This window comes from Lethenteron reissneri, chromosome 48, assembly GCF_015708825.2.
Source record: "Lethenteron reissneri isolate LAM-NWPU_2019-01 chromosome 48, ASM1570882v1, whole genome shotgun sequence".
In the NCBI taxonomy this organism is placed as follows: domain Eukaryota; kingdom Metazoa; phylum Chordata; class Hyperoartia; order Petromyzontiformes; family Petromyzontidae; genus Lethenteron; species Lethenteron reissneri.
Window position 1 is genome coordinate 11,344,454 of NC_083826.1, and position 14,729 is coordinate 11,359,182.

At 41.7% G+C, this 14,729-nt stretch overlaps 1 protein-coding gene across 1 annotated transcript in view; it reads right to left on the minus strand.

Moving 5' to 3' along the window:
- Positions 1–14,729, minus strand: part of LOC133354770 (carnitine O-acetyltransferase-like) — a 39,825-nt gene that overhangs the window by 21,050 nt on the left and 4,046 nt on the right. The window contains exons 2-4 of the mRNA XM_061571876.1: positions 12,238–12,364; positions 7,823–8,058; positions 2,813–2,931 (exon numbers count right to left, since the gene is read on the minus strand). Coding sequence (XP_061427860.1) covers positions 2,813–2,931; positions 7,823–8,058; positions 12,238–12,364 — 482 coding nt within the window. The remainder of the gene's footprint in view (positions 1–2,812; positions 2,932–7,822; positions 8,059–12,237; positions 12,365–14,729) is intronic.

The following is a 14,729-nucleotide window of genomic DNA, read 5'->3' on the forward strand; positions in this document are numbered from 1 at the left end:
GCTTCTTGACTTTGTAGTATATATATGTCCTAACTTTGTACATGGCGCACTGAGATCCATGGATGCATTTTTCGCCTTATAGATAAAAATTAGTATCATTACAATGTGAACAGCAGAGAGGAGTGCAGCAAAATCGATTGTTGCACTCTACTTTGTTCCTGCATCAATGCTCCCTGCCTGTGTGCTGATCTTTAAAGGTGCATTTAAAAATGTTGATACTCCGACTGATGCTCCTGCTGTTGTGGAATGACTCATGCAGCCAGCTATGGTGGTTTATGTCGTTTATTGTGAAATTTCGGTCACAGTTCCTATGATCACTGTTACATTGCTTATAGCTTTATTTTGGTGATTTCGAAAAAATGTTGGTTTGGCCATGTTTGTTTGTTGTAGTACGGAGTTAGAATGATGGCTTTAATCTAAGTTGTCTTGTGGTTGTTGTTGTTGTTTGACTTGCATCCCACTGGGATTTGTGCACAGCGTTGGTGTACGGTGCTTTTTTTTTCTGGAAGACTTTGCAGTTTTTTCCTGGACTTTTCTGTTTGCGCATAGTCACTTTAAGATGTTTTCTTGTTCATGTTTTTGTTTTTTGTTTGTTGTGGTTGCACCCGATTCAAGAGCCGAATGGCTCACAGGGCTTTACCAAATAAATGAAACTGAAACTTCACCATTCCGCACTGATTCATGTGTTCTAGATTTGAAGCTTTCGTGACTGCAAGGATTCATATTCTTAGGTTTTTTCGGTAAAGTCACGTAGGTAAAACATTAAAATTAATAAAAGTAAAATAAAATAAAAATCACGACGTTTCGGAGGCAACACAAGTCTCCGTCATCAGGTGGGACCGTCACAGGCACAGCCAGATTTGCTGCAAATCTGGCTGTGCCTCTGAAACGTCGTGATTTTTATTTTATTTTACTTTTATTAATTTTAATGTTTTACCTACGTGACTTTACCGAAAATAACCTAAGAATATAAATCTGATTCATGTGGTAAAGTATCCCCCTACGACAACCTGCACAACACGTTGGGGGATCATCATGCAGCAGTGGATAGTACCTGTATTTTAATGGCAAACTGTGAAGATTCTGAGCCATTGTGTCTTTGTTTTAATCTTATGGATACCACGCAGCAGCGGGTATCAGGTTGGCTGCCCATGGTGGTAACACAATCACATTCTTGAAAAGATCACAAAAATACGTCTGCTGTAACATGCACCTAATTAAGAACAATACTGGTTTGTTAACTCATTTAAAAGAAAATCCCATCTATATTGCAATGCAATTTGTTGAAATTTAAGTATATACAGGGAGTAAAATTTCCCCACTGGCATGTGCTGTTAATGAGGTCTCCTACATTGGCAGCCAAGAACCCTATCCATTGGACCTCAGTTATCGCAATGTATATTTAGATTCCATTTCTCATCTTCAAGCAAACATGCCTCCTGCCCATGTTTCCAATTAAAAGTATTCCTCCGCATACAATTTCATTGAGGAGCGGTGGTGCAGTGGTTCATAGCGCAGCCGGTGACCTGATTTCAATTCCCAGCCATGGCCGAAATGAGTGGTGAGTGATATCTAAACCAGACCTGGGTGCCCCCTTCACCAACCCGCACTGACCAGCTTGGAAAAGTATGGTCAAACAACTCCCATGATCGACACGGGGTAGCCAGACCTTCATCCAGCAGTAGATTCACAAAGAGGCAGGACATTATTATTTATGTAATTATGCACAATTAGGCTCACACATTGGCTTTATGTATTTAGTCGGTATCAAAATTGTACACCAATTCGACCTTCTCTGTTGTATTATGTGGGGAAGGCTTCATCCAGCAGTCGACTGATGAATGCATTTGTTGTTAATAGTGACCTGCAGCCAGGGCCGGCTTAATGTGGGAGCATTCGACTTTTCTAATGGATGAATCACAGTACTGTTGCACAAAGATAAATCCCATAGGTCACCTGGTAATTTAAGCCACAGCGTCGCTCATTGTTATTTACCAGTTACGTGCCAAAATTTAAATAATTTAGTTAATTTTTTATTACAGAAAAAATTACGATTCGTATATCACTTAAAAAACTAGAACTGAAATAACCAAACACTCTCAAAAGTTAACAACTCAGGGCCCACATTAAAGTTAATGTGGCCATGCCTTCACCTGCCTGCCTTCAACTCCACCACCGGCTTGTCACTGGTGTCCTATGTTGCTTGAAGGGTTTTAGCAACGTGCCCAAAGAACACCTGCTCAGCAACCGCACCACCACCATACTGCCCAGCTTCCATCTTTAACTTAAACAATGGGCACCGCTTAACCGAATCTGCACAAACAACGGAAGATGTTTATGAGGCGATTGTGTACAAGTAGAACTTAAAAAAAAAACTCTCCTGTGTGTATCTGCAGCTACCAACACCAAACAATGGACCATAGAACCTGGAGATGCCCTAAATATACATTTCAGGGTGGTCTATCTGCAATTCACAAACTTCCAATGAAGAAATTGGAACGGGATCTCCAATGCTTACCGTACATTGGTAAAGTCACGTAGGTAAAAAATTTAAATTAATAAAGCACGATAGCTGTATCAAGTGATATCAAGTGATACAGCTATCGTGCTGTGACGGTTCCACCTGAAGATGGAAGCTTGTGTTGCCTCCAAAACGTCGTAATTTTTATTTTATTTTACTTTAATTAATTTTAATTTTTTACCTACGTGAATTTACTGAAAAAACCTAAGAATATGAATCCTTACAGTCACGAAAGCTTCAAATCTAGAATTACCGTACATCGGCCATACAAAATCATCAGTGAGGACTCACTTGAGCTGTCCTTGGGTGTCGCGGAAATTCTGCCGGGGCATGACAACCCCAGGGCTGGAGTAAACGGCGAGAGGCGTGCGGCACTCCAGATACGCCGTGTTAACCCACCAGTCCAAAAGCTGCAATAGCAACCAGCACAGGCGCACGCACACACCCATGAGCACTCATAACCTGGGCACAACTGACAACACAACGATGGCAATCAGTAACACACAATCAGCGTGCTTTGACGTTGAAGCAAGCCACTGCCTAAGCAATAGGCTATCTTGCACGAGAACAATGACTACTTTTAACAAAGAGCACCGCAGTGTGGTTTAAAATCATTGACTTAATTGCTTATTCATGTCAATATGTTTTTATTGTTCTTACACTTGTTTACGCAGGAAAGCCTCACTGAGGCTCAACTATTTCAGTAGGGGGCCATGTTATTAAGTAAAATCCAAAATTCATTCGCGGGTATATTTTCAGCATTGGGAGGTTTTGCCAATGCTGGTTATATTTTATTTTTTGTTTTATGTATGGGAGAAAACCCCAGAACCTGCAGGACACTCATGCACAACAGGGGGAGAACGTATAAACTGCACACGGAAAGGCAACCGTGTCAGGAATCAAACCCAGGCGCTTCTTGCTCTGAAACACAAACGATACTGCTGTACCACCCTGCCGCATCTGAAAATATAGCGGCCACTGAAAGATGCCAATATGCATTTGACAAGCATCGCCTGTGTAAAGATCCTGCAAATCAACTGGCAAAGTTTGGCTCTGAAATACATAACAATCATGATATAACCCACTTTTGAAACTATATAACGTGCAGCGACAAAAAAATGTTTACGTGCACAATTTTTTCACACGCGGCCGGGGCTACATCGCAACAGCAACAACAACAAAATACGACAATCTCTGCTCCCGGGGCCCAGTTGAAGTATGGTGAGGGTGCCCATTCTAACTTGAGTTCATCTAGGGTGAGGTCCTTGTCAGCTATTTGCATCAGGCTCTGTAAACATCCGTGCTGCATAAAAGTAGATCAAGGGTACAAGCTACATCTCTGGGCTCCATACCACTGGTCAAACCTACTCAGCACTTCAGTTGTTGTTTATGAATTATGTGCGTGCCTGAACATAATTATCATGTACTGGAACACCGACAGCGTTCCAATAATCAAAGCTGAAGTGCTCAAGTTGTTTACTTACAGCTTCAATGGGTGAGATCGGTGGGGGCAGGATGGGGGATCGGGGTGGCTTTGACAATGAAAATAGTGTGTGAGCAATAACAGGGTGTGTTGCAACAGAAGCGGATTCCACTGCTTGAAAACAACCAATGTAAACCACGGGCATGAGTGCAAAGCTCACAGCCGTTGCCTGACCTGCTGAACTTGACACCTTGCTATTAGCTGCCTGCACTTGCAGTTGTAGGGAGTTATGGACAGGGAGATTCACGGAATGTGATTAGGTTGAACCAGGTCGGGTTTGTTTCCAATAGTCAATGGGTATATGGCTGTGGGTGGGTATTTCACAGCTGTATCAGTGTGATGTACTTCCCATGCTAATGTGGTATTTGCATCTGATATATAATTGATATATCAGTTAGTGAATGTAACAGCACATATTGGGGTGCATGCCTTTGGAGTTGAACTTTAAAATGACAAATGATATATCAATGTGCAACAAAAAGAACTACTAAACTCAGGGAGTACCGCTCACTATGACCATTAACAATAACAAAAGTGAACAAAAACTGACAAGTACACAAAGAAGCATGCAGAGAGATGCCTGCTTGCAATTACACTGCAAGAAGGAAACAAGAACACATGGATTAGAGAAAATATGCAGGTTAGTGACATCATTAAAACTCTTGAGAAAAAAACTTTGGCTTAGGACCCATCACGTTGCTAGGTGAAATGATGACCGGTGATCAATTATAATAATATTAGAGTGGCAGCCAAGGAATGGAACGCATGCAAGAGGATGATAACCAAGGAGATGGAATGATGGAATCGGCATGTGTGCAGGTGCTAGCTGGATTACTACAGCGCAGGTTTTGGAGAGATGGCGGCAACTTGGGAAGGCCTTTAATCCAGCAGTAGATCGACCATAGCTGATGATGATGAGTAGCTTTGTGAAATACCCAGAAGCTATAAGCATACGTTTCAGCTATTTCTTGCAGGACACCAATCAAAAAGTGGCTTTTAAATTAAAGGATTTGTTGGATTTAAGTTGGCTATAACTATGGCCTAGCTGTCGTGCATTAATAATGGTGCATATTGCATTACAATGTAAAGCGATTTAATACGAAATTAAATCTGTCTCTGAATGTCGCTTTGGCAACAATCATAATGCGGTGGCATGCCCCACTTATGGTATACTGTAGTTTGAGCACTGCGGTTACAGCGCTCCAACCGCAATCGGGAGATTTCCAGTTCAAATTCCAGTGAGCGTAAACTCCGTCTACTCTTCCTTTAAAAGGAGTGCCACCTTGTGAGAAGTCAACGGGTCATCATCCTATTTACTGCATGGCTCCCATCATGGGAATGTGGAATTTCCACGATTGAATCAAGCCTATTGTGAGCAGGGAAACACTCTCACTTGACTTTGGCCATACAGGTTCTTTATTTGTCTTGATGTGACTTCAGGCGCATGCATGGTTCACTCAGCATATGGCCATGGTCAATCCACTGCTCAATGAAGGCCTCGCCAAGCCCCGCCCCCACCTCTCACGGTGTGATAATCCACATAGCACCAGCACGCGAGTCGGTTCAGTACTCTCGGATGAGCTCCATACCTTGCCTGCAACTCCATAAATATTCTTCACCATTCACTGTCATCCCAGTTTCAATGACGTTATTAACCCACGTTATTTCCATGAAGCTACGTGTTATTTTTTTCTTTCTCTCCATGTTAATTTCAGTCGAGTATATGGTACAGTTTTGCATACAGGCAGTTCCTTGTCAATGTAGTTAAAAGAATAATGCAGGCAAATTAGATGCAGCAATGCAATGGGCTGTTATGTACGACATTAACTTGGTGTGTGACAGCATTTATAATCCATATATGAGCTAAAACGATATTAAAACTTTGTGATTGTTAGGTTCCGTGTTCTATGGTGTAATTCCATGAATTCCATTACCATGGATTCAATTACGATGGATAAAAAAGTGAATTCTTAAGATTATTGTGAGGCCATCTGTTGGAATATGATTCATTGTTGTGATTCAGTCAGTTATCTTTTTATATTGTGGGGAATTGTTGTGCTGCAATAGTAATGTGAAACCATTACCAACAACATATACGAAGTGAAAAACATTGTTTCTTGCACTTGAGATTTAATACATATAGCGTGATCTTAAGAATCAATATTAATAAAAAAAATCGGTGCATTGTTACACCCTCTCCAAAGTGTTTTAGGGTTGTGCCACGTGTTGTTCGGCATCATGTCTTACATTATGTCTGACGTTTTCCTCATATGTGCTTTGTCGAACATCGTGCCAAACAACATGCGGTAGAACCCACAAACGCATTGGAGAGCTTTGCAGCAACAACCGCCGTTCAACACTACTTAGCGGTGACCTCACCAAGGCCCTTGTGCCATGCTCCGTGCACTTTGAGGCCACGTGAAGTGTTGAAAGCCTGCTGGTAGGAGGTCACGGAACAGACCCAGGTGCCATGGGTTGACTGACTGAGAAGACTGGCCGATTCACCAACTGTGTTCCCCACCGTGCCAACCTTCTGCATTTTAACCGCCCGGTGCTCTGCTCGTTGTTGTGAGCGTCACTCCTCTGGCCAACATTGTTTCTGGAGGGCTACTGCCTCTATTCCCTAGTCGCGTCCTTCACAAACCTCCTTCAGAGAAGCCGATCTTGACACTGCTGGTACCTCATACCGTGAAAGCATATGTAGAATCATATTCTTGGTTCTTTCGGTAAAGTCACGTAGAAGGGAAATAATAAAATAATAAAAATAAAACATAATAAAAATTCTCACGACGTTTCGATTGCAACACAAGCAATCATCATCAGGTGTGAAAACCACAGCAATATTTTTCTTTAGTTTTCACACCTGATGATGATTGCTTGTGTTGCAATCGAAACGTCGTGATAATTTTTATTGTGTTTTATTTATACTATTTCCCTTCTATGTGACTTTACCGAAAGAACCAAGAATATGAATCCCTGCAGTCACAAAAGCTTTACATAAAAAAATATGTAGAATCATTACACTCACTCCTCATATAAATTGTGTGCAAGTGTATAATTCAGGGCCTCTTGAGGTTGACATTCAACTTCAGAAAGATTTACTGGAAGGTATTTAACATAAATGAAATAATAAACAATCTCTTGCCACAGGAGAAGGTAATAAACATGACTATTTGTGCTTGGAAATATCATCCTGGCCACCGGGGTGTTTACCCATAACAATAACAGCATAGCCAAGTCTGAGGACATTGAAGTTTAGTGAACTCAACACAGAGTGATTTCACGTGAGGAAAATTCGATTTCTGGGGCAGCTGGGGGCTGTTCTGCTCGGACAGATGGACGTTGAGACATTGACAAGAACACAGTTCGACAAAGGTTCTGTAGCATCTGTTTCTCATTATAATTGTAAAGGTGCAGCCCTTTAATTGCGTGCTCACCAGAGGGAGCTCTTAAAAGAGACTTTAGAGGGTATTTTGGAAAGTGCTGTCCCTCATTTTGCTGACCATATATGTATGTTGAACTTTTTTCGCACTGTACATAGCTAGAGGTTACTTGAAGTAATCTCAGAAAGTAGCTCTGTGCTAGCTGCTTCTGCAGACTGTCCTCTAACACAGGTTGGTCACACCGCTCTGGGAGAGCTCCAAACAGATTGTTCGTTTCACAACCTGACAGCGATAGCTGAATCGGGATAAATCTGGGGGAACACATTTTTTCGGATTTATTTTACTGCTATCAGGTAAACAACACGATGCAATCGTACAACTGCAGAATTTTCTGTGGCTGTACAACAATTATGACGAGGGGCGCAACGCTCGTACCCAGTTCTCGGTCTTGCGACCCTTGCGTTCCAGGCGGGACTGCAGCACCTCCCCAAGGCCCCCGGGCCGCGCCAGCTCGGCCACCAACTTGCGCGTGTACTCCAGCTCCTCGGGCGTCACCAGCGGCTCCAGCACACGCAGGTAGCGCTCCAGGGTCTGCTTGAGAGGCGGCACCGGCAGACGCGGCAGAGAGGAACCGTCCGCGGAGGTGCTGGGGCTTGGGCTTGGGTCTGGCCCTGGTGGCAGAGGACAGCAGGCACGCAGTTCGTTTTAAAACAGTGTGCAAGCGCAAAATACTTTTAATAGACAGGTAGTGTGTAATCGTGACAATAAGAAACGTCAGATATTTGATATATACTAGCCTATAGCCCAGGGGTCCTCAAACTACGGCCCGCGGGCCACATGCGGCCCGCCGAGGACATTTATCCGGCCCGCCGGGTGTTTTTGCCGCCGCTGCCTGTCTGTTACTTTTTTTCTACATGAGAAGGACGGTCATTGGTGGAAGAGGGAGAGGGGGCGGAGTTCCCCCAATCAGACTGCATTGATGGGCAGTGCAGTCTGTATGTCTCTGTGTGGGCAAAGTTATTGCTGGTATATTGTTTTTGTAGCACTATATATATTGGTATTTTACTAATAGCAATCTTGACTCCCTAGGAAACAATGATGTCAAGAAAGAGAAAAATTGACTCGGAGTGTAGGATATTCAAAGAACAGTGGACTTATGATTACTTCTTCATGCAGTACAAGGAAAGAGCTGTGTGTCTGATATGCCAGAATATAGTGTCTGTGTTCAAAGAATACAATTTACGTCGACACTATGAAACTCAACATAAAGATAAATATGATTGTTTGGTCGGAGAAGTGAGAAAAGATAAAATATTAAAACTGAAAAATACATTAACAACTCAGTAAAATACTTTTGTGAAGCAGAAGCAGATAAATATTTCATCACTGCGAGCAAGTTTTCAAGTTGCCAAGCTAATAGCGTGCACTGGCAGACCATTCGTGGAGGGAGGATTTATTAAAGAATGCCTTCTTTCTGTTGCCAAAGAGATGTGTCTAGAGAAGGCCGATTTATTTAGTACAGTGAGTCTTTCAGGACCTACAATTACACGGAGGATTGAAGAAATGGGAGACAATTTGCATCAGCATTTGCAAAACTCCACACAAAAACTTTCCTATTTTTCCTTGGCACTCGACGAAAGCAATAATGTTCGTGATTCTGCACAACTTCTAATTTTTATTCGTGGGACGAATGACTATTTCGAAGTCACAGAAGAGCTTGCTGCACTGCAAAGCATCAAAGGAACATCTACAGGAGAGGATATCTTTCGATTTAAAGCTTTCGTGACTGCAGGGATTCATCTTCTTGGTTCTTTCGGTAAAGTCACATAGAAGGGAAATAATAAAATAATAAAACATAATAAAATAATTCTCACGACGTTTCGGCCACAACACAAGCAGCCGTCCTCAGGTGAAAACCAGGTCTGTCGGGGAGACAGCGTCTGAATGAAACAGCACACGAGCTTGGAGCATATATAAGTTGGGTTGGAAACGGGGGAAAGAGCGCCTTGACAAAATAATTTGCATATCAAGAGGAATTTAGCATATTTATGGGAAATGCAGGAATGTGATTAGTACTATATATGCCCGTGCTGCATATGTAGTACTAATAACATTCCTGCATTTCCCATAAATATGCTAAATTCCTCTTGATATGCAAATTATTTTATTATGTTTTATTTTGATTATTTTATTACTTCCCTTCTACGTGACTTTACCGAAAGAACCAAGAAGAGAGGGTATCTATGAAAAGGTTTGCCAAACTGTGAATAGTTTGGAGCTGAACTGGGCTAAACTAGCCAGTGTGACAACTGATGGTGCTCCTAGCATGGTGGGGTCTAAGAAAGGAATAATTGCTAGCATTAACCAAGAGATGGACAAACATAACCATTCTCATCCAATAGCCATACACTGCCTCATCCACCAACAAGCGCTGTGTAGTAAATCACTGAAGTGGGACTCTGTTATGAAAATTGTAGTATCTTGTGTTAACTTCATTAGAGCTCATGCACTAAACCACAGACAATTTCAGGAATTTCTGTCTGAGCTAAATGTTGACTATGAAGATGTTTTGTATCACATAGAAGTCCGTTGGCTGAGTCGAGGGAGAGTTTTGAAACGTTTCTATGACTTACTTCCACAGATTACAGCTTTTCTGCTTTAAAAAAACAAAGAAGTACCAGAGCTCAATGATGCAGAATAAAAATGGCACATTGCCTTTCTGACAGATGTAACAGAGCTACTCAACAGTTTCAATGTGCAACTTCAAGGAAAGGGGGAGCTCATCTGTGATATGCAATCACATGTCAAAGCATTTGAAGTAAAATTAGGCCTCCTCATCAAACAAGTGAAGGAGGGAAACTTCTGCCATCTCCCCACAACTCAAAATCTGTTAGCGGAAAAACCATTGGTTGCATTCCCAAACAAAACATGTGTGGATTCACTGGAAAAATTGCAAAAGGAGTTCCAATTTGGATTTAAAGAGCTTCATCTCCATGAACAGGACATAAGCTTTTCCGTAATCCATTTTTTATTGACATTGAAAATGTGGATACAATTTACCAAATGGAACTGGCTGAACTGCAGAATTGTGACTCTCTGAAAGACGCATTCATGTCAAGCAGCCTTCATAATTTCTATGCATCTCTCCCCTCTGAGACATATCCTCATCTCAGGAACCATGCACTCAAAATTGCAACCATCTTTGGCAGCACTTATGTCTGTGAACAGACTTTTTCCAGAATTAAACATTTGAAATCTCCAACCAGATCTAGACTAACGGATGCACACTTGCATCACTTGTTACGACTAGCAGTGACAAATATGGAACCGGACATTGACCATCTCATTAGCCAAAAGCAGGCCCATAGTTCCCATTGAAATACTGACAAGTTTGTTGATTTAACTTTACTTGTTCTTCATTTTAAATATTGTATTTGTTCCCGTTTTGTTTCTTCACTTCAAAATAAGATATATGCAGTGTGCATAGGAATTTCTTCATAGTTTTTTTTTTTACTATAGTCCGGCCCTCCAACGGTCTGAGGGACAGTGAACTGGCCCCCTGTTTAAAAAGTTTGAGGACCCCTGCTATAGCCCATCCAAGGATGGACGTATTGCAGTAAATCTGAAAAAATGCAATCGAAAATAATGTTCCGCTCATGAGTATTATTAATGGTAGCGTTACGGAGTTAGCGTGACATCAGGGTTCTCGCTTTTTATATATATTAATAATTATATATTAGGATAACAAAGACCAATATACACATTTCAAGGTGTGCCAATGCACAATTGAGAATTCAGTGATGCTCATACGTTGTTGGTATCCCTGAGACAGTGATTGAAGTTCCACATGGTCAGGATCAGTCAATCGCAAAGACAACCACTATTATCCTTTCACAGGGTGGTTTTTATTTATGGACCCCACCCCCAGAGAGATGACAAGTTGAGTCAGCCCCTGAAGAAGATTTTGAATTGTGACCTTTCAGCTGTGAGTTGAGTCTTGCAACCAGCTGAATTATGACCTGTTTACCAACACCAAAAATATGCCTTCTCGTGGGACTCACAGGCACTAAGCTGCAGTTATCAGAGTGGGAGCAATTGCCTCTTACTCAGACCCTTGCCCTCTGAGCCATGTCCTTGACAGTCCAGTCTGTATCCCCCTCTTGTAAAGTAGGGTAGCAGAGCAAGTAGGTTATATCAGACTATCTGTGTGGAGTTTCAGACTTTTTCACTTGAATGTATGAGTTTTCTCTGAAAATTCTATTTCCTCCAAATAAATCAATACAAAAATATAATTGGAAAAAAAATAGAAAAGTGGTATAAGGTAAAGGTGTAACCCTGCAATGTTCTTGCTCGTGCCGCTGCTGACACAAAAGCCTACTCTTCCACATTGGTCAGACAACTTGTAAGAGGTACCCACACTTCACCCCACCGCAGTCTAACTGCCAACCCACTATATTCTTGGTTCTTTCGGTAAATCACGTAGAAGGGAAATAATAAAAGATTTTATTATTTCCCTTCTACGTGACTTTACCGAAAGAACCAATAATATGAATCCCTGCAGTCACGAAAGCTTAAAATCGAAATGCCAACCCACTGTTTCGTACCCATTTATACTGCTGGGTGGACAGAGGCATGGGGTTTTAAAAAACTTGGACCACTGTTTCATCTGCCACGATAGGAGAATCAACACGGTGACCTCTGGATTACCAGTCCAGTGTCCTGCCCGTTACACCGCGGCATAATCCCAACGATAATTGTGGCTGTCTTTCAGTAATGGCTTCATCAGCCTGCCGTACATAAACACAACAATTATCACACCCCCACAGGTGGCTAATGATTGATTTTCTTACCCAGCAGGGGACCACCAGAAAAGCAGCGGCTTGGGGCTTCATGGTCCCTGTGGCTGCTGCTGCTGTTGCTGGGAAGGCACGCGACAGTCGGCTGTCCATAGATCCTCAGCCCGTTGAGTGGCCTTGCCTGCGCGGTTACATAAACAGTTTCAAACACACACATTTAACTCTCCCGTGCGCTTCCGAGTCGTGCTGCCCGTTTGATCGGCACGATGTCCAACGTTTCGTGCTGGTGACTCTTTCGATTCAGTGTTTGGAAGAAGCTCCCAGGAAATTTGGTTCCTAATTGTCCACTATCACGACGAACAGCACGTGGTCAAACCTGAAAACACACTGGGCAGGTACACAGCACAATCACAAAAACCTATGCAGCAGTACACACACACACACATTTTATATTATAAGTTGACTCAGAGGTCAGAACACTGAGTTGGCACCTGTGAGACTCTGCATTTAAAACCGGTTTCTCAGCCTGATCATCACCTGGTCACCGATGACTGCAAACAAACAAACCATCGTGTTCTATTTGGCTGTGTTGATTCATTTGACGAAATTCCAGTTTTTTATTGACAAAAAATGTATACCCGTTAAACTGCCATGAAACAATCTCATAGCAGAGTGTTTTCAAAGGTGTGCACCCTACTTTGTAAAGTATAAAAAGGCCGTTTGATGGATGATTTTTGGAGAAGCCCTGTAATAAAACGAAAGTGCAGCCATTCTTCGACACTGGATGATGCACTGCTCTGCAAGATTTCGGAATAGATTTTTCCATCTTATAACATGATGCTGGTAGCACAAAAGGAATACATTTGTGAGTAGAACAACACTTCAAATACAATAAAAAAAAAACACTTTCACGGTTTATATCTGTACAATTCAAGTGCGGTTGCTATGCGCCTCAGAGGATCCCCAATGATACAACACGGATGAGAAGCAGGGCTTCAATACAGGTTCTGAACACTCATGATTAAACAAAGCTTATCAATTGCAGCAAGTTGATGTTCTCAACAGTCAACAAAAAATTGCGTTACATTTTGTTGGCATTTTGCAGCTCTGAATCAAAAGAAAAAAATGTTTATGTGCTGGGCAATGTTTGCAGAGGGTTAAAGGTGCACTATCTGTACAAGAGAAGACTGGCTTACTTGAGTGCTATTGGGGTGCCTTTGGAATGGATGTCATTTTGCAGAGCTGTTCTCTGACACATTGATCGCTGAGGAGAGTTCTGAATACAAGTCACTTTGTCCCACACCACAGAATCGAGGCATCGATTGTCGCGGATAGATTTGGTCTGATCAATGGTACTGTAATGTATACAGATAAGCTGTGTACAGGGACAGTGAACCTGCATCATGTGATCTCGATCATCTCTTGTTACAGTTGCGCTTCAAGAGGATTCCAGCTAAGACACCTTTTCCCAACTCATCCGCACAAACAGGTACCTACCCCAATCTAGATTTGAAGTTTTCGTGACTGCAGGGATCCATACTCTTTGGTTCTTTCGGTAAAATCACGTAGGTAGAAAAATAAAATAAATTGAATCACGACGTTTCGGGCGCAACACAAGCGTCCGTCATCAGGTGGGACAACCACAGCAAGAAACAACTGCTGACTTTACGTGATTTTACCGAAATAGCCAAAGAGTAAGGTACCTACCCCACCCGGCATTTGAACTCACACACAGCCGCTTGCATATTTAGTCATATTTCAGCCATATATAAAAAAATTATACATACTCTGCAATGCAAGGTGTTGTGATTTCACTAAGTTATAAACAAAACTATTAATAAACTGGAGTCGGTCGCGCATGCTTTCTATTGGTTTTCCCAAACTTGAAAATAAAGTACTGAATAGTTTAAATTATTGACAATGCAATGTTTCATGCAAACTTAATTCGAAAATAAATAAATACTGAAATTCTGTAAGGCCCTAAATGTGAATTGTTTGCGTTTGGATTCTAAAACATGATTAACAAGTGCATTCTGCAAAATTATAAACATTCAGATGAATATTTTCCTCGAACTCGGTCTATACCAAAACTTTTTGCATCCCCAAATGTTATGGAGTTGTAATTTTTGGAGGTCCAAATTCATAACATTATAGTTATAGTTCAGAATAGACTATCTTTACCAAATAGCATTTTTCGAGCCTTTCTATATACATCATTACCATTTATAATACTCAATAAATATTTGGTTTTGAAATTACACTGATAGAAGAATAAAAAGAGGAACAAGTGTATTTCAAAACATACGAAGGCTAAAAACATCATTAAAACTCTCAAGAAAAATAAGTGGGCATGACACGTTGCGAGAAGGGATGGCAGGTGGTCAAGAATAAAACTTGAATAGCAGCCAATGGATGGAAAGCATCGAAGAGGATACCCACCAATGAGATGGAACGAAGAAATCACAGCTGGTATGCCAGCACATAGCGGAATTTTATTACATCGTGTAATTACGGGAGGTGGCGGCCGCTTTGAGAAGGAGTTTCAT